The 21,390-nt window shown below is 38.1% G+C and overlaps 1 protein-coding gene across 2 annotated transcripts in view; it reads left to right on the top strand.

Annotated features, from left to right (window-relative positions):
* The window catches only part of SYTL5 (synaptotagmin like 5), a 119,769-nt gene that overhangs the window by 41,257 nt on the left and 57,122 nt on the right, over positions 1-21,390 (top strand). For both annotated transcript variants that reach the window (XM_036271460.1, XM_036271458.1), the window contains exon 5: positions 1,998-2,135. In XM_036271460.1, the coding sequence (XP_036127353.1) occupies positions 1,998-2,135 (138 nt within the window). The remainder of the gene's footprint in view (positions 1-1,997; positions 2,136-21,390) is intronic.

Genomic DNA, 21,390 nt, shown 5'->3' with positions numbered 1-21,390 from the left:
AAGTGCTATTCTCATTATGTAATTTTTATGCTATTCTAAAATGTAATTTTCCAGTTAGATTGAAGCTTCTGACACTTTGACAAGATGCTCTTCTAGTGGTCTTTGAAACAGAGATACTTGGCAGATTCCATTAAAATTGTCCTAGTACTTCTGGATACATCACCCCCACCACCAAGAAAACTGTAGAATGTTGAGTAAATGAACAGGTCTCTCTCAGTGCTGTCACAAAAATAATATAGCTTTGGTTTTACATTAAAAAACCCTCATGTTTGGGGCATTCAGTAGCCTGGATCATGACTTGAATCTTGGTTTCTGAAAGCTATTTTTGCTCAAGTGCTAAATAATTTAGTGAAATGCAATTAGATTTTATCCTATATGAGACACTTCATTGTTCAAACTTTGTTACCACAAGGAGAAATGTCATGGAGTATCTAAAGATGGTACCCACCACGTGGGTTTAGACATTCATTCCACAAGAAATTGGTAGGGTTCTAGTATTTGCCAGGCATCACTCTATGCTCAGGGGTCTTGACTGGAAATAAGGTCAGAGTTTTTGCTGTCATGGAGCTGCAATCTAATAAGCTGCCACCTCAATTTGTCCCAGAGGACCATCTGAGCTCCCCTCTTTAGTAAAGTGAATTTAAGCTCTTTATTCTTAGTACTCCTGCAAACAGACTCAGCCCAGGTAGTGGTGAGTTTCCAAAGTCAGTGGTCTTTTTCTTAGCAGGGGTGGAGGCCTGGTTTACCAACAAGTGTTGTGGCCTTGGCAGAATGTCATAAACTCTTCCACCATTAGCCTTGGCACTATACTGTAGAGGCATGGGAACTCCCCACAACCTCTCAAGTCCCAAGGCCACTTTATTGAAGAATAATTTATTGTTGAAAGTACTAGAAATGGTATTCTTGAAATTATATTTTATATAATTTATTTTTTATTTAGTTTTGCATTTTCCTCTTTTTTTCAATTTTTATTAATATTTTTTGGTTACAGATGTTTCTCCTTTTTCCTCCCTAGACACCCCCCCCCAGCATTGTTGTCTGTGTCCATTGGTTATGCATACATGCATATAAGTTCTTTGGTTCATCTCATCCATTCCCTCTGTCTCCCTCCTCTGAGGTTTCTTAATCTGAACCATACTTCTTTCTATGTTTCTGGGTCTATTTCATTCATCAGCCCACCTTGTTCATTATATTCCACAAATAAGTGAGATCATGTGGTATTTGTTTTTCTCTTATTGGCTTATTTCACTTAGCATAATACTCTCAAGGTCCCTCCATGTCATCTTAAAGGATAAGAGATCTTTCTTTCTTGCAGCTGCATAGTATTCCATTGTATAGATGTACCACAGCTTTTTTATCCACTCATTTGTTGAAGGATACTTAGGCGTTTCCACATCTTAGCAATTGTAAATAGTGCTGCTATGAACATAGGGGTACATATATTCTTTCTGATTGGTTTTTCAGGCCTTTTAGGATATATTCTTAGAACTGGGATCATGGGATCAAATAGAAGATCAATATTTAATGTTATGAGGAAACAACACACTGTTTTCCAAAGTGGCCACACCAGTCTGAATTCCCACCAGCAGTGTACTAGAGTCCCCTTTTCTCCACACTCTCACCAACACTTGTTGTTTGATGATTTGTTGATGGCGGCCATTCTGACAGGTGTGAGGTGATACCTCATCATTGTTTTAATTTGCATCTCTCTGATGATTAGTGATGTTGAGCATTTCTTCATATGTCTCTTGTCCATTTGTATGTCCTTTTTTGGAGAGGTATCTATTTAGGTCTTCTGCCCATTTTTTAATTGGGTTCTTTGTCTTCCTTTTGTTGAGTTGCATGAGTATTCTATATATTTCGGAAATTAACCCCTTATCTGATGTATTGGCAATTATGCTCTCCCATACAGTGGGTTACCTTTCCATTTTGATGGTTGCTTCTTTTAAAATGCTTTCTTTCTTACCTTTTAAATATATTTATTTATATATTTTCAGATTTCTTCTTAGCAAGTTCAGATCAGCAACCAGAGGAGAAATCATCATAGCTCCAAAAACTGAAAGTGGACGGAGCTACAGCTTGGACTTAGATAGCCAAAATTTTCGGCATTTAAAGTCAGCCCCCAGTTCAGACAGGTAAGACACATGCAGATTGGACAATGGTATAGCCTAAATATAAGGTTGATGTATTTCCATCCAAAAAGTGCTTCTAGATGCCTATAAAATATTACCTCTTGAAGAACCCTTAAAACAGTGTGAAAAGCCAAGAGGCTATTTTTTAGTTGAAATGGAAAGCACTTGTAATTTTCTGGAATTACAGCTATTGAAATCACCTGTGTTACCTGTAGGGCCTAGACTTAATGTTTTGGGACTCAGGGCTGCATTTCAAATGGAAATGTACAATAAAATAAATTCTTTTAATTGACTTATTCATATTTTTCTGTTTCACCTTCTGAAAAAGAAACCTCTAAGTGTCATATACATCCCTTGTAGCTTTAAAAAATTTATTAACATAATTTTAACTGTCTTAGAAAATTTTTATAAATTCAACTTATTTCTAGTTCAACCTCCTCTAACTTGCCATCAGTGGAGTCAAGTGAGAATCTCCTATATACGGAGCTATCACTTTGTCAAGCAAAGTAAAACAAAATAGAAAGGATAGCCAAGAGTATAGTCATTTCATCTAGGGTTTGATTTTGTTTATCTTCCTTGGGTACAAGTCAAGGCTTACTTTCACAATTAGTATATTTTCAAAAGCAGCGAGGAGAAAAACTATCTACATTCATGTTTCTCTGCTTCTAAATGTTAACTTCCTTGGAGCTGCAGTAATTCTGCAAAGCCAAGAAGTAAAACCTCCTTACATGTTCAAGTAGAATTACATTCTACCTGTTATTAATTTTAGAATATAGAACAGCAAATCTCCTAGAGAAGACACTCTTTGGACTGTTGGGTCTATTTTTTTTTTTCATGGTGACTTGCCATACCTGTTTTTTTCTTCCCTAAATCATTTCTGCAAAGTAGTGTCACTTATGTAAAACTACACAGAAAAACATATGGAAGCAAGAAATAAATAATTTATCCATCAAAATATCACCACCATGTTCAGAATTTTCTAAATTTTCAAGAATGCAGATAATCTCACTTATAATAAAATTTAAACCATGGTTGCCTTGTCCTTGAAATAGTTACCTTTGACTTCCCTTGGGGTAGACCCACGTCATATCCCACAAAAACTATATAAAAACCTCATTTTGGCAAAATGGCGGCAGAGTGAATGGAAGCTACACAGACCATCTCCTAGGCCAAACTGGAACTACAACTACAACACAGACAAATCCACAGGAAAAAGCAACAGAAAAGCAGCTGGCGAGGACCATATAACCAGGGACACTGATTCTATTCTGGTAGGATTGCAAAGGCGTGAAACGGGGGCTGGGAGGCCATGGTCCGCAGCTTGGCAGTGGCATTAGCTGTGAGCAGTGCCCTCAGGTTACACTCCCAAGTGGCTCTACAGTGCAGAGCCCAGACAGAGGCTAAAATAGCCACAGCCACTCACTTTGGGTTCTGGCAGAGGGAGGGCAGACTGGACTGGAACTGTATGGGGACACTCGGGATTTGGAGGGCACTCAGAGCTGTTGCTGAGTTGCAGCCACAAAGGACAGTGGCCATCTTGCTCCTTCCCAGGGCTCTGGGGAGAGGCAGCAACCCCTCCCTGGGATGTTCAATCCCATCCTGTGGGCCATTGAAATGCAAAATGAGGCTCATTAACAACCAGCACCTGCCCCACCCTAAGGAAATCCCCTTATGCTGACCACCTGAGGGAGTTTTTCAATCAACTGACAACCCAAAACTCTTCAAGTAACCTGGACTGCTAGCCTCCGGGCAAAAAGCTAGAGGAAAACAGTACCATTTCTGGGCTAGCAACTCTAACCAGGAAAGTAAGACTTGACAGGGGTGTTTAACGTGGGTCCTCCCTCACTCATCTAGACCCAGGAGAGGAAGCCACAAACAGCAGAACACCAATACCCACCGGGAAAACTTGGCAGGCTCCAAATCCCACTGTGATAGCCAAAATGGTGAAACACAGAAACAAAAGCCAAATGAAAGAACAAGAGACCCCCACCGAAGATGATATCAATATGGAGCAGTTAGGCATGTTAACAGAGCTAGAATTCAGACCCATGATCTTGAGGCAATTCAACAGCATGAGTAAGGACATAAAGATGCTGAAAATAAACCAATTAGAAATTAAAAACCACCAGGAAGAGATCAAGAGTGACCCACCTCACAACAAAAGACTCACATAGGTTGAAAGTGAAGGGATGGAAAAAAATCTTCCAAGCAAACGGAAAGGGAAAAAAAGCTGGGGTAGCAATACTCATATCTGATAACATAGATTTTAAAATGAAGGCAATAACTAGAGAGAAAGAAGGCCACTACATAATATTGAAAGAATCTATCCAACAGGAAGATATAACCTTGATAAACATATATGCACCCAATATAGGAGCATCAAAATATATTAAAAATCTTATGGAGGACTTCCAAGGAGAAATCATCAGCAATACAATCATAGCAGGGGATTTCAACACCCCGTTGACACCACTTGATAGAGCCTCAAGACAAAAAATTAGCAAGGAAACAGAGACTCTAAATGAAGCACTAGACCAAATGGATTTAATAGATGTCTACAGAGAATGACACCCCAAAACTACAGAATAAACATTCTTCTCAAGTGCACATGGGACATTATCAAATATAGACCACATGTTAGGACACAAACGAAGTCTCTACAAGTTCAAGAAGAATGAAATCATATCCAGCATCTTCTCAGATCACAATGGCATGAAATTAGAAATCAATTGCAACAAGAACAGGCAAAGACATTTGAACACATGGAGGCTAAATAGCACGTTATTAAACAATGAATGGGTTACCAAGGAGATCAAGGAAGAAGTTAAAAAATTCCTGGAAACCAACAAAAATAAACACACAACAAGACAAAATCTGTGGGACACAGAAAAAGCAGTTCTGAAAGGGAAGTTCATAGCACTAACGGCCTACTTCAAAAAAAAACAAGAAAAATATCTAACAGACTATCTAACCTCACAACTTAAAGAACTAGAGAACAAACAAAAAGAAAACCCCAGAGCAAATAGAAGGAAGGAAATAGTAAATATCAGATCAGAAATAAATGATATAGTGTCCAAAAAACAATTCAAAGGATCAATGAAACAAAGAGCTAGTTTTTTTAAAAAGATAAACAAGATTGATGGACCCTTAGCTAGACTCACCAAGAAACAAAGGAAGAGAACTCAAATACACAAAATCAGAAATGAAAGAGAAGTAACAACTGACACCACAGAAATACATAAGATCATTAACAACTACTATGAACAATTATATGGCAACAAATTTGACAACCTAAGTGAAATGGACAAATTTCTAGAAACACATAGTCTCCCAAAAGTGGGTCAGGAAGAGATAGAAAACTTGAACAGACCAATAGCAACAAAAGAAATTGAAGATGTAATCAAGACTCTCCCATCAAAGAAAAGCCCAGGCCCAGATGGCTTCACGTGGGAGTTTTACCAAACATTCCAAGAAGAACTAACACCCATTCTCCTCAAACTATTTCAAAAAATTCAAGAAGAAGGAAGACTGCCAAACTCGTTTTATGAAGCCAGCATAATTCTAATTCCAAAACCAGAAAAATACACTACAAAGAAAGAAAACTACAGGCCAATATCCCTGATGAACATAGATGCCAAAATCCCAAACAAAATACTAGCAAATCGGATCCAGCAATACATAAAAAAAAAATTATTCACAATGAGCAAGTGGGATTCATCCCAGGGATGCAAGGCTGGTACAATATTTGCAAATCAATAAACATGACACATCAGATAAATAAAATGAAGAATAAAAACCACATGATCATATCAATAGATGCTGAAAAAGCCTTCAACAAATCCAGCATCCATTTCTGATAAAAACACTCAGCAATGTGGGAATTGAGGGATCATATCTTGACATAATAAAGGCCATATATGAAAGACCTACAGCCAATATCATACTCAATGGGCAAAAACTAAAAGCATTTCACTTAAGAACAGGAACAAGGCAAGGATGCCCACTTTTGTCACTCTTATTTAACATAGTACTGGAAGTCTTAGCCACAGCAATCAGACAGGAAGAAAAAATAAAAGGGATCCAAATTGGAAAGGAGGAAGTGAAACTGTCATTATTCGCAGATGACATGATACTATACTTAGACAATCCCAAAGACTCCATCAAAAATCAACTAGACTTAATAAATGAATTTGGAAAAGTAGCCAGATACAAAATTAACGTCAAGAAATCAATGGCATTCTTATACACTCATGATGAACTCACAGAAAGAGAAACTGTAAAAACAATCCCATTTATCACCGCAGCAAGAAAATTAAGATACCTAGGAAGAAACTTAACCAAAGAAGTTAAGGACCTATTTCCAGAAAACTACAGGACATTGAAAAATGAAAAAGAGGAAGATATAAAAAAGTGGAAGCACATACCTTGTTCATGGATTGGAAGAATTAACATCATTAAAATATCCATATTACCCAAAGCAATCTAAACATTCAATGCAATCCCCATCAAAATTCCAACGACGTATTTCACAGAACGAGACCATATACTCCAAAAGTTCACATGGAACAAAAAAAAGACCCCAAATAGCCACAGCAATCTTGAAAAAGAAGGACAAAGTAGGTGGCATCACAATACCAGATATCAGGTTATACTACAAAGCGAGTGTAATCAAAACAGCCTCGTACTAGCACAAGAACAGGCATATAAAGGAGTGGAACAGAATAGAGAATCCAGAAATGGACCCAAGGCAATGTGCTCAATTAATATTTGACAAGGTTGGCAAGAGCATACAGGGGATTAAAGACAGCCTCTTTAATAAATGGTGCTGGGAATATTGGATAGCTACATGCAAAAAAGTGAAACTAGACCATCCACTTACACCCTACATAAAAATAAACTCAAAATGGATAAAAGACTTAAATGTGACCCGTGAATCCATAAAAATTCTAGAAGAAAATATAGGGAACAAAATTTCGGACATGATACACAGCAGAATTTTCACTGATACATCACCGAAGGCAACCAAAACAAAGGAGAAAGTGAACACATGGGACTACATCAAACTCGAAAGCTTCTGCACAGCAAAAGAAACAACCATTAAAACGGAAAGGCTACCCACTGGATGGGAGAGCATAATTGCCAATGATACATCAGATAAGGGGTTAATTTCCAAAATATATAGAGTACTCATACAACTCAACAAAAGGAAGACAAAGAACCCAATTAAAAAATCTGCAGAGGAGCTGAATAGACACCTCTCCAAACAGGACATAAAATGGCCAAGAGACATATGAAGAAATGCTCAACATCACTAATCATCAGAGAGATGCAAATTAAAACAACAATGAGGTATCACTTCACACCTGTCAGAATGGCTGCCATCAACAAATCATCAAACAAGTGTTGGCGAGGGTGTGGAGAAAAGGGAACTCTAGTGCATTCCTGGTGGGAATGCAGACTGGTGCAGCCACTATGGAAAACAATATGGTGCTACCTCAAAAAACTTAAAAATTGAACTTCCATTTGACCCAGTGATCCCGCTTTTAGGAATATACCCTAAGAAGCCTGAAACAACAATCAGGAAGAAAAATGTACCCCCATGTTCATAGCAGCACTATTTACAATAGCTATAATCTGGAAACAGTCAATAGACGAATGGATAAAAAAGCAGTGGTACATACACACAATGGAGTACTATGCATCTGTAAGAAAGAAAGATCTCTTATCCTTTGAGATGACATGGAGGGACCTGGAAAGTATTATCCTAAGTGAAACAAGCCAAGTAGAAAAAGACAAATACCCCATGATCTCACATATATCGAATATAATGTATATAACTTTCTGAGGAATAGGGTAGACTCAGAAACACGGAAGTAGGGTACAGACTGACAACCTTCAGAAGAGGGGATGGTGGGGGGTTGGGAGAGATAAACCACAGAACTTATATGCATGTATGCATAACCAATGGACATGGACAACAAAGCCGGGGACGGTGCAGGGGGAGGGGAGATAGGGAGGAGGGTGTCAATGGGGTTAAAAAGGAGAAACATCTGTAACAAAAATAAAATTAAATAAATAAATAAATAAACTTATTTAGTCCTTGATTGTTGAACACCTGATTCTCAGACATCAAAATATTTATAGATGATAAGCAAATAGTTTAGTTTTGTTATTTTTGCTCAGCCTCTCGGGGACACCATGGATGAGCCATTTTGGCTTACACTTCAGGCTAGCATTTAAGAGGGACATTATACATACAAAGAGAAAATATGGAGTTCCTTGCTCAAAAGACAAAAGTTCCCTCACTCAGCAAACACAGTTAGGTTATTCCAGTTTAAATTAACCTGTTTTACATTCACTCAACAATAATAAGGGTCATGTTCTCCAGTATCACAGCTCTTGGACCATTCTTACAGAATCTGTCCGCCTGGGTTTAATCCTTGTGTCTTACCTACTGTTGGATATAAATACCAATAAAACTATAAAGCCATATGGACATGTTTCACCAAATATTGGTGTATTGACCCAGCGGTTTCTTGTTTTTGTTGTAAACTGGAAGGAGGACCAAAACTAGACTTTATCTTTTAAATTGTAATTACCTGAAATGGTTTATAGATCATCAGAATATAATAGTCAGGGGTGCTTTGGTTTAAGCATGCCAAGAACAATGTTTTTTTCATTAAGAAAGAGACTAAAGATGTTTGGAAGATGAGTAAAACAAAATGTTCTTTTTTTTATCCTCACCCGAGGACATTTTTCCATTTTTGTACAGATAGAGTGGGAGGGAGAGAGAGGGAGATAGAGAGAGAGAGAAACATCGACATGAAAGGGACACATCAATTGGCTGCCACCCGCAAGACCAACCAGGGCCGGGGACAAACTGCAACTGAGGTACGCGCCCTTAGCGGGAACCGAACCCGGGTCTCTCTGGACTGCAGGCCGATGCTCTAACCGCTGAGCCAAACCGGCCAGGGCAAACAAAATGTTCTTTTACTAGAACATGATGACTCATTAATAGACTGCCCCTGTGAGCTAAATTACATTATCCCCATATTATTCCTTAGAATGTTGGGGCATGAGGTGGCTCATCTTTTTATAACTCCTTTCACCTAAAGCTGTTAGCTCCCTTTGTTTCCTTGAAGCTCCAGTAATTCTGCAAAGCCAATAGTAAAACTGGCAGGCTTTTTTTTCTCCTTAGGTGCTATAAGCAAAATTGCATTCTTTCCTGTTATTTATTAATTTATTTATTTATTTATTTATTTATTTATTTATTTATTTATTTGGCTATGAAATACCTAAAGACAGTGTGATATTGTAGTCTCTGGTCTACTACCTGACCCTAGCAATTACTTTTCCTTTCTCTTCCACAGTGCACATTTCATCATGACTCATTGCTCTTTTCCTGAAGCAGTTTGGGCATTCTCTTTAAAAACACATAAAAAAATAAAAACATATCAAGCCCTGGCTCAGTAAGAGTGTTGCCCATAGACCAAAGAGTCCTGGGTTTGATTCCGGCCAAGGGCAAGTACCTCAGTTGCGGTTTGTCCCCGGCCCCAATTGGGGTTGTGTGAGTGGCAACCAGTCGATGTGTGTCTCTCACATCGATGTTTGTCTCTCTCTCTTCCTCCCTCTCTCCCTCCTGCTCTATCTGAAGATAAATGTAAAAATATCCTTGGATGAGGATTAAAAATAATAATAATAATAAATAAAAATAAAAACTCACATCAAGAAATCTGGTTTGATTTCTGGTCATGGCACATGCCTGGGTTGTGGGCTTAATTCCCAGTAGGGGGCATGCAAGAGGCAGCTGATCAATGTTTCTCTCTCACATAGATGTTTCTCTCTCTCTCTCTCTCTCTCTCTCTCTCTAAAAAATATCAATAAAAACATATTTTAAAAATAATAATAAAAAGAAATAAAAACATATCATATTACAGTGGATATTATATTTTATCAGATGCCTGGTCAACTTTATTTCTTTTTAACTGTTTCAAAGCAGGGAAAGTAGTTAATGGGTTAGGCAAGGCCCAGCAACCTCTCAGAAGACTATGACAAGGGACTTGATACAGGCACAGAAGATGTTTTAAAAGAATATAAATGTAAACTACTGTTAATAAACAGAATGTTCTTCAAGGCACTCATTTCAAACCCCTTTTACCTTGTGATGAGTTGTCGATGTGGTATGATTGTTGGTATGATTTGTGAGATATTTATCTTAAGTCATGCTCTCCCAGAAATGGACCCTCAGACTAGGATTCATAAACAAGTGATTTATTAATAAAATGATTCCAGGAGAAAACAGCAAGGGATAAAAGAAGCAGAATAAAGAAGAGGAAGAAGCTAAGCAACTCAGAGATCTGAGTTTGAGGACTTAGCTTGAATCTTCCAGGGACTCTGGAGTGTAATTATTTCTCTGAATTTTTCCATTTTGAGGAGAGAGACCATTGTGCTCCTGTAACAATCAGGAGTTGGGTACGAATTCCCTTGGATAGAGTTTACAGATTTAGCAAATAAAAATACAGAATGCCCCAGTAAATTTGAATTTCAGATAAACAACTTTTGTTTTGAAGTATGTCCAATGAAATACTATTTTCACTCATATATGATATGAATATTAGTATATTTTATACTAAAAGTTATTTATTGTTTATATGAAATTCAAGTTTATATGAGTTCTGTGTTTTACCTGACAACTCTACTGTGAGGATTGACAGACACACTCCAAAGCATTTCTAGGCTTCTAGCCCTAGTGCCAAAGGGAAGAGCTCAAGGTCACAGGTGCAAACTATTAGCAGAAAAGCACCCAGAAGCCAGGAATGAACACATAGAGCTGTCTAAGGGGTCTAAGGTGATCTGGGTGCGATGTTAACAATGTCCCCTAAAAAACATAAAGGAAAAATGGAACTGAACTTAAAATTCACTCTGTTCAGTAAAAATGAAGGATGGTGCTTTGTTTTTCAGCAGTATTTCTATCATGGCATTGGATGAGGTGGTAAGCATTATATCATGGCACCTCTACATTCTCATAACCAACTTGTTTCTCATCCTTCCTCATACTCCCTCACCCAAACATATACCAACATATGGTTTTATCAAAATATTTTTCATTTCTCTCCAGGAGGTCTTGGACTGACTGTCACAGTCTCTAGAAAACTTCACAAGATGTTTTTGTTGGCTCTGATCCAAAAGCAGAAACCAAACTATTCAAGCTAGCCCTAAGTTAGTCCTCACCTGCATTCCCAGCACAAACCCTTGTGTGCACACTCACTATGGCACACACTCTTGCAAGTACACGCATATGTGCTTACTTTCTTGCTGGCACACACACTCTCCCATGCACCTGCGCGCGCTCTCTCTCTCTCTCTCTCTCTCTCTCTCTCCAGTAAATAAGTCTTGTTTGGTACTTTCAGACTAAAAAAATCATTCTTTCCTCATATTATTTTGGCAAAATGAGTTTATAAAACCCATTCCATCAATATATGATCAAACTTTTTTTTCATTAGATGTAAAATTATTTTTCTGTCCTAAATGTAATTTTCATTGACATCTTTGCAGTTAAGATGCCAATTAAGCAGCACCCTTTTACTAGTAATTTGAATATAGCAAAGTGGGAGCATTCTAGCTCTGAGTCAGAACCACATCTACAAAGTTAATACTGATTTGTGTATAGATTTAAAAGGAAAAAAAAAAACTATATAGCTAGTTGCTAATGCACCTAAGAAAGTCCTTTTCTCACCAGGCTTTAAAAATCGTTCAAATATATAGCACATCTCTAACAGTTTGTGAATTTTATTCCATAATTCTAGCTGTGGTGGTTAAAGGCTGTAAAGATTGCCCTCCAAAGGAAAATTAATTTCACCTCATTCCTGTGCATTTGCTTTATTTGTCTGGTGCTAATCTTTCTTTCTATTTTAATCTACTTTGAGTGAACTCAACCCTCCTTTGTAGCAGTAAGAGGTGGGGAATCAAAACCACAAGCTGTCACAAATGCTAGCAGCCTAAAGCAATTCACAAAGCCATGGTGTCCTAGAGTAGTAAATCTTACTTCCATGAAGCGATGAACGTGTGATAGAACAGGTGAGGAAATGTGGATTCATAAGAGTATTTAACTTACTGTAACCATATTAGTGGGAGTTACATAAGGTCTGGGGTTGCCAAATAATTCTTCAGCTAGAAACTTCTATTTATAACTCAAAACTCATCCTTTACCCACCATACACACCTGTCTTGATTTGGGATCACATAGAAGCAAACTCTGAAATAAGGATTCAAGAGCAAGTAATTTATTTAGGATGTGGTCTTGGAAAACACAGATAGGAGAGTAGAGAAGAGAGCCAAGAAAGGGATGGAAGCTAAATAGAGCATGCCATTAAGCCAGTTACCACTGTGGGCAACTCGAGCTCAACCTCAGTGGATAACTGTAGGAAACAGTGTAGAACACACCTCAGGGTTATCCAGTCAAGAAAACAGGAATTTGGCATATTTATAAACCATTGCCCTATTCGGCATTGATTGAGGGCTGATTCAGGGACACTAAATCTTGGTCTCTTCTGACTAGTTCTGTGCACAGGAGCTCCATGCTCTATTGATCTGAACAAGTCCTCAGACATGGAGTTGTAGGTGTTCCCAGTAAACAGTATTCTATGGGTAGAGGTGAGTACTAAGGGGTAGGGGGTGGGGCACTGATGTCAGCTACAACATCCCACTGGAACTGCTCTCAGACCTCCTCTAAAGGTGTAGTTTGTCACACCACCAGTTGCTCAGCCCCTGATTTATGTTTACTTTATATACACAAGACTTCCTTATTATAATGTCAATAATGTGTGGAGGTTTGAAGACTTGGTAGTTTAGCCAGACCCTTGATGCTATAATTTGGTTGAACTTTAACTGGATTTTTTCTTGCAGTAACTTTTATTGAGTAATTTATATTCAGTGTAATTACAGATCTTAAGTATGCAGTTCAATGCATCTTGACAAGAGATTACACTCATATAATCCACAGTTGTATCAAGATTTAGAACATTTTCCTTGCTCCAGAAGGTCCATCACGCTTCCCATCATCCACGCCCCACCCCACAGGAATAACTTTATGACCCTTTAACAATAGGTTAGTATGCCTGTTTTAAAGCTTCATGTAGCCCTGGCCAGTTTGACTCAGCTATTAGAGAATCAGCCAGAGGACCAAAGAGTGACAGGTTTGATTCCGGTCAAGGGCATGTACCTTGGTTGCAGTTCAGTCCCTGGCCCTGATCAGGGTGTTGCAGGAAGCAACACTCGATGTGTCTCACGTTGATGTTTCTCTCTCTCTCCCCCTCCCTCTCACTCTATCTGAAGATAAATAGAAAAATATCCTTGGGTGAGGATTGTTTTTAAAGCTTCAGCTCGGCTGGTGTGGCTCAGTGGTTGAGCATCAACCCATGCACCAGGAGATCGCCGGTTTGATTTCCAGTCAGGGCACATGCCCAGATTGTGGGCCAAATCCCCAGTGGGGGCCATGCAGGAGGCGACCAATTGATGTTCTCTCTCATTGATGTTTCTATCTCTCTCTCCCTCTCCCTTCCTCTCTCTAAAATCAATGAAGAGAAAACAATTTTTTTAACAAGCTTCATATAAATGGATTAATACAATATGTGATCTTTTGTGTCTGGCTTCTTTTTTTAAAATATGAAACAATTAATAGGGATATTTTCAGGGAACGTCTTCCCAACCATATCTACTATTCTGATCCAGTCCTCTAATTGTGAAGCAATGTATCAGTTGTGCATCATAGTTCACTCTTTTGTTTTCTGGTTTATTTTTATTTTTTTATTAAATGTATTAGGGTGACATTGGTTAATAAGACCTTATAGGTTTCAAGTGTACATATCTATCATACAAGATCTGTATATTGCACTGTGTGTCCACCACCCAAAGTCAAACCATCTTCCATCACCATATATTAGGCCACCTCCAACATCCACCATTCTGCCATGTTGCAACAATATGGATTCTTAACTTGTCTCATTCTTGTGGCCAAATGATTGCAAGCTCGAAGCTTCCTCCTTGCCATCTTGTTTGTTTCTCCAATTGTTTCCCAAAGACTCACTGCCTTAGCATGCTATATTTCTATGAACAAAATTGAACACATTTCCTTCCTCTAATATAATAAATTTCTTTTACTCACTGTTGCCTAAAGTTTATTACATGAAGTGTTACATTCTCAGGTTAGCTGAGACACAGTAATGGACTTTCTTCTTCTTCAAATCATTGAGTAGTAGAGATATGTGACTTAATCACCTATGCATTTTATATTACAAATAAATTCAACACACAGTTCAGCCAACATTATTGACCTAGTACTATATGCCAAGTGGTAAATGTGAAAGTTCTTAGACAATGATATTGTTCTTCTTCTTCATGAACTTCCAATTTGGCAGGGAAGATTGGGATAACTGAATAAAAAAATTTCAAGACGATATGGTATCATGACGAGATGTTCTGTGTGCTCTGGGAAAACCAAAATAGGCATTTATCATTCCAGAGAATTCAGGAAAGCTTTATAAAGATGACCCCTAGGCAATTTCATGGGATGAGGATGTGGCCAGGTAAAGAAAGGTAAGACTAATATTCCAGACAGAGGAAATAAAAAGTGAAAAGGGAAAGAGGCATAGTACAAACTTGCATGTGCTGGAAAATGCACTGTTTAGGATTTTTAGAGAGAAGTAATGGAAGTGTGGTGTACAAGAGATGAGATGGAGAGCCAAGTTGCATCAGGATGTAGATTGTTTAGGAGACCTTGATAATTTTTTTGTCTTATAAGCATCATAGCATATCAGGCAGAACAAATGTTTAGCAAATATGACTACTAAATATAAAGTAAGACTTTGTTCCATTTAGTTACTAAAAGCTAAGTTCTGCTAAACACTTCCTTTCCTTACTGTCTGTAGATGAAGCCAATTGACATTTTTCTAGCTCCTGCCTTCTAGCCCATGCAAGGTTTATTATAACTTCTGGCCGCTCTTCCAACTGGCTTCCAGTCATTAAAATTTATTTATTTATTTATTTATTTATTTATTTATTTATTTATTTATTTATTTATTTACTTATTTATTTTTGTTACAGATGTTTCCCTTTTTCCCCCCACTGATTTCCCCTACTCCCATCCTGTCCCTAACTTTGTTGTCCATGTCCATTGTCCATGCACACATTCATATACGTTCTGTGGTTTTTCTCCCCCCCCACGCCCTCTTCTGAGGATTGTCAGTCTGTACCCCACTTCCACATCTCTGGGACTCCCCAATTCTTCAGACTGTTATGTTCATTATATTCCACAAATAAGTGAGATCATATGAAACTTGTCTTTCTCTGTTTGGCTTGTTTCACTTAGGATAATACTTTCCAGGTCTCTCCATGTTGTCTCAAAGGATAAGAGATCTGTCTTTCTTACACTGCATACTACTCCATTGTGTATATGTACCACCGCTTTTTTATCCGTTCGTCTACTGATGGACACTTGGGGTGTTTCCAGATCTTAGCTATTGTAAATAGTGCTGCTATGAACAAGGGGGTACATATATTCTTTCTGATTGGTGTTTCAGGTTTCTTAGGGTATATTCCTAGATGTGGGATCACTGGGTCAAATGGAAGTTCAATTTTTAATTTTTTGAGGTAACACCATATTGTTTTCCATAATGGCTGCACCAGTCTGCATTCCCACCAGCAGTGTACTAGAGTCCCCTTTCTCCACACCCTCGCCAGCACTTGTTCTTTGATGATTTGTTGATGGCAGCCATTCTGACGGGTATGAGGTGATACCTCATTGTTGTTTTAATTTGCATCTCTCTGATGATAAGTGATGTTGAGCATTTCTTCATATGTCTCTTAACCATTTGTATGTCCTGTTTGGAGAAGTGTCTATTCAGCTCCTCTGCCCATTTTTTAATTGGGTTCTTTGTCTTCCTTTTGTTGAGCTTTGTGAGCACAATATATATATTGGAAATTAACCCCTTATCTGATATATCATTGGTAATTATGCTCTCCCTTACATTGGGTTGCCTTTCCATTTTGATGATTGTATCTTTTGCTCTGCAGAAGCTTTTGAGTTTGATGTAGTCCCATGTGTTCATTTTCTCCTTTGTTTCTGTTGCCTTAGGTGATGTATTAGTGAAAATTCTGCTGCGTATGATGTCTGAAATTTTGTTGCCTTCATTTTCTTCTAGGATTTTTATGGATTCATGAGTCATATTTAAGTATTTTATCCATTTTGTGTTTATTCTTGTGTATGGTGTAAGTTGATGGTTTGTTTCATGTTTTTGTGTGTGTGTGTGTGTGTTTTGTTTTGTTTTGTTTTGTTTTTTTGCATGTAGCTGTCCAATCTTCCCAAAACAATTTATTTATTTATTTATTTATTTATTTATTTATTTATTTATTTATTTATTTTTATCCTCACCCGAGGACATTTTTTGTTCAGATAGAGCGGGAGGGAGAGAGAGAGAGAGAAACATTGATGTGAAGGGACACATCGAGTGGCTGCCACCCGCACGACCAACCAGGGCCAGGGACAAACTGCAACCGAGGTACGTGCCCTTAGCGGGAACCGAACCCGGGTCTCTCTGTACCGCAGGCCGACGCTCCAACCGCTGAGCCAAACCGGCCAGGGCCCAAAACCATTTATTGAAGAGGCTGTCTTTACTCCATTGTATGTTCTTGCCATCTTTGTCAAATATTAATTGAGCATATTGCCTTGGGTCCATTTGTGGGTTCTCTGTTCTGTTCCACTGGTCTATATGCCTGTTCTTGTGCCAGTACTAGGCTGTTTTGATTACAGTCCCTTTGTAGTATAACCTGAAATCTGGTAATGTGATTCCTCCTACTTGTTCTTCTTTTTCACAATTGCTGTGGCTATTCGTTTTTTGTTTTTTTTTTGGTTCCATATGAACTTTTGAAGTATTTGTTCTAGTTCTGTGAAGTATGTCATTGCTATTTTGATGGGGATTGCATTGAAACTATAGATTGCTTTGGGTAGTATGGGGTAGTATCGACATTTTAATGATGTTAATTCTTTCAATCCATGAACAAGGTATGTGCTTCCACTTTTTAATATCTTTCGCTATTTCTTTTTTCAATGACTTGTAGTTTTCTGTGAATAGGTCCTATATTTCTTTGGTTAAGTTTATTCCTAGGTATCTTAATTTTTTTGCCGCAATGATAAATGAGATTGTTTTCTTAGTTTCTCTTTCTGTGAGTTCATCATTGGTGTATAAGAATGCCATCAATTTCTTGATATTAATTTTGTATCCTGCTACTTTGCCAAATTCATTTATTAAGTCTAGTAAATTTTTGATTGAGTCTTTGGGGTTTTCTACGTATAGTATCATGCCATCTGCAAATAATGACAGTTTCACTTCCTCCTTTTCAATTTGGATCCTTTTATTTTTTCTTCCTGTCTGATTGCTGTGGCTAAGACTTCCTGTACTATGTTAAATAAGAGTGTCGAAAGTGGGCATCCTTGCCTTGTTCCTGTTCTTAAGTGAAATGCTTTTAGTTTTTGCCCATTGTGTATGATGTTGGCTGTAGGTCTTTCATATATGGCCTTTATTATATCAAGATATGATCCCTCTATTCCCACATTGCTGAGTGTTTTTATCTGAAAAGGGTGCTGGATTTTGTCAAAGGCTTTTTAGCATCTATTGATATGATCATGTGGTTTTGATTCTTGATTTTAATTATGTGGTGTATCACATTTATTGACTTGTGAATATTGTACCAGCCTTGCACCCCTGGGATGAATCCCACTGGGTCTGGGTGAATACATTTTTTGATGTATTGCTGGATCCGATTTGCTAGTATGTTGTTCAGGATTTTGGCATCTATGTTCATCAGGGGTACTGGCCTGTAATTTTCTTTCTGTGTAATATTTTTTTTTTTAGTTTTGGAATTAGAATTATTCTGGCCTCATAAAACGAGTTGGGAAGTCTTCCTTCTTCTTGAATTTTTTGAAATCGTTTGAGGAGAATGGGTGTTAGTTCTTTTTTGAATGTTCGATAAAACTCTCCCGTGAAGCCATCCGGGCCTGGGCTGTTGTTTGCTGGGAGAGTCTTGATTACCTCTTCAATATCCTTAGTTGTGATTGGTCTGTTCAAGTTTTCTGTCTCTTCCTGATCCAGTTTTGAGAGACTGTGTGTTTCTAAAACTTTGGCCATTTCGCTTAGATTGTTCAATTTGTTGCCATATAATTGTTCATAGTAGTTGTTAACGATCTTTTGTATTTCTGTGGTGTCAGTCGTTATCACTCCTCTTTCATTTCTGATAATGTGTATTTGGGTTCTCTCTCTTTGTTTCTTGGTAAGTTAGCTAAGGGTCCATCAATCTTGTTTATCTTTTCAAAGGACCAGCTCTTGGTTTCATTCATGCTTTGAAGTGTTTTTTTGGTCTCCATGTCATTTATTTCTGCTCTGATCTTTACTATTTCCTTCCTTGTACTTGCTCTGGGGTTTTCTTTTCTGTTTGCTTTCTAGTTCTTTAAGTTGTGAGGTTAGGTAGTCTATTAGAGATTTTTCTTGTTTCTGGAGGTAGGCCTGTAGTGCTATGTACTTCTCTCTCAGAACTGCTTTTGCTGCATCCCATAGATTTTGTGTTGTTGTGTCTTCATTTTCATTGGTTTCCAGGAAGTTTTTAATTTCTTCCTTGATCTTCTCTGTAACCCATTTGTTGTTTTATAACATGCTATTTAGCCTCCATGTGTTCAAGTGTCTTTGCCTGTTCTTGTTGCCATTGATTTCTACTTTTATGCCATTGAGATCTGAGAAGATGCTTGATATGATTTCAATCTTTTTTGAACATGTAGAGACTTAATTTGTATCCTAACATGTGGTCTATCTTTGACAATGTCCCATGTGCACTTGAGAAGAATGTGAATTCTGTAGTTTTGGTGTGTAATTCTCTGTAGATATCTATTAAATCCATTTGGTCTAGTGCTTCATTTAGAGTCTCTGTTTCCTTGCTAATTTTTTGTCTAGAGGATTTATCCAGTGATGTCAGCGGGGTGTTGAAGTCCCCTGCTATGATTGTATTGCTATCAATTTCTCCTTTGACGTCTTCCAGGATATTTTTAATATATTTTGGTTCTCCTATATTGGGCGCATATATGTTAACAAGGTTATATCTTCCTGTTGGATAGATCCTTTCAATATTATGCAGTGGCCTTCTTTGTCTCTAGTTATGGCTTTCATTTTGAAATCTAATTTATCAGATATGAGTATTGCTACCCCAGCTTTTTTTTCCTTTCCGTTTGCTTGGAAGATTTTTTTCCATCCCTTCACTTTCAATCTATGTTTGTCTTTTGTTGTGAGGTGGGTCTCTTGTGAAAAACATATAGATAAGTCATGCTTTATTATCCAATCAGCTACTCTGTGTCTTTTTATGGGAGCATTCAATCCATTTACATATAAGGTGATTATTGATATGTACTTATTTATTGCCATTTTTCTTTAGTGTGGTTATATTTTTCTTTATATTTCTCCTGCTAATTATAGCAGTCTTTTTAGCATTTCTTGTAGTGCTGCTTGGTGCTAATGTTTTCCCTTAGCCTATTTTTTTATCTGGGAATCTCTTTATTTGACCTTCTATTTTGAATGATAGCCTTGCTGGGTAGAGTAGTCTTGGATTCAGATCCTTTTTTTTTTTTTTTTTCCTTGACTTTCATTACCTCATGCCATTCTCTCCTGGCCTGTAATATTTCTTTTGAGAAGTCAGCTGAGAGACTTATCGTGTTTCCTTTGTAGGTAACCTGTTGCTTACCTCTTGCTGGTTTTAGGATTCTCTCTTTGTCTTTAATTTTTGGCATTTTGATTACTATGTATCTTGGCGTGGGCCTGTTTTGGTTCTTCTCACTTGGGGCTCTCTGTGCTTCTTGAACTTGAATGCCTTCTTCCTTCACCAAATTAGGGAAGTTTTCTGTCAGTATTTCTTCAAATATATTCTTTAATCCTTGCTCATTTTCTTCTTCTTCGGGGACTCCTATGATGCAAAGATGATTAAGTTTCCAGTTGTCCCACAGTTCTCTTAAGCTGTCTTCCTGTTTTTTAAGTGTTTTTTCTTTTGGTTTTTTGATTGGTTGATTTTTTCTATCCTGTCTTCTAATTCACTGATCTAGTCCTCTGCTTCCTCTACTCTGCTATTTAGACCTTCCTATGTGTTCTTTGTTTCTGATATGTCATTCTTCATTTCTTTTGGCGGTTTTCAATTTCCAACTTGTTGATTTTCAACATTTCTTTGTCTTTACTCATGGTGCTCATGTCCTTACACATGCTGTTGAGTTTCCTAAAGATCATGGCTCTGAATTTTCGTTCTGTTAACTTGCTTAACTGCACCTCATTTATCTCATCTTCAGTAGAGGTCTCTTGTTCTTTCATTTGGTATTTGTTTCTTTGTGTCACCATTTTGCCTATCTCCGTGGGTTTTGGAGCCTGCCAAATTTTCTCTGTGATGTTGGTGTTCTGCTGTTTGTCACTTTCTCTCCTGGATTTGGATGAGCGACAGAGGACCTATGTTAAACACCACTGTCAAGTCTTACCTTCCTGGTTCGAGTTGCAAGCCCAGGAATGGTTCAGTTATTCTCTAGCTTTTTGCCTGGAGGCTATTAGTTGCAGTTACTTGAAGAGCCTTGGCTTCTCAGTTGAATGAAAAACTCCCTCAGGTGTTCAGGGTAAGGGGATTTCCTGAGGGTGGGGCAGATGCTGATTGTTAATGAACCTCAATTTGTATTTCAATGGCCACTGGGTAGGGTAGAATCTCCAATGGAAGGGCCATAGCCTCTCCCCAGAGCCCTGGGAAGGAGCAAGATGACCACTGTCCTGAGTGGCCCCAACTTAGCAAAAGCTCTGAGTGCCCTCCAAATCCCAAGTGTCCCCACACAGTTCCAGTCCAGTCCACCCTCCCTCTGCCGGAGCCCAAGGTGAGTGGCTATGGCTATTTTAGTGTCTGTCCTGGCTCTGTGCTGTGGAGATGCTTGGGAGTGTAACCCCAAGGGCACTGCTCACATCTAAGGCCTCTGCTGTCTGTGGGCTCCCAGCTCCACTCTCGTGCCTCCACAATCCTACCAGGATTGAGTCAGTGTCCCTGGTTATATGGTCCTCCAAGCTGGTTTTCTGTTGCTTTTTCCTGATGAAATATTATCAGAGTGAAAGTTCTAGCTGTTCTTAACTTCTTTTTCTTCATATAGTTAGAGTCCCTCTTTCATGGTGATTATGTCGTCCATTTTATTCACTTATTTTTATTT

Source organism: Molossus molossus, unplaced genomic scaffold, assembly GCF_014108415.1.
Source record: "Molossus molossus isolate mMolMol1 unplaced genomic scaffold, mMolMol1.p scaffold_m16_p_2, whole genome shotgun sequence".
Taxonomy (NCBI): domain Eukaryota; kingdom Metazoa; phylum Chordata; class Mammalia; order Chiroptera; family Molossidae; genus Molossus; species Molossus molossus.
The sequence above is the reverse complement of the archived record's forward strand: the minus strand, read 5'-3'. Positions and strand labels throughout refer to the sequence as shown.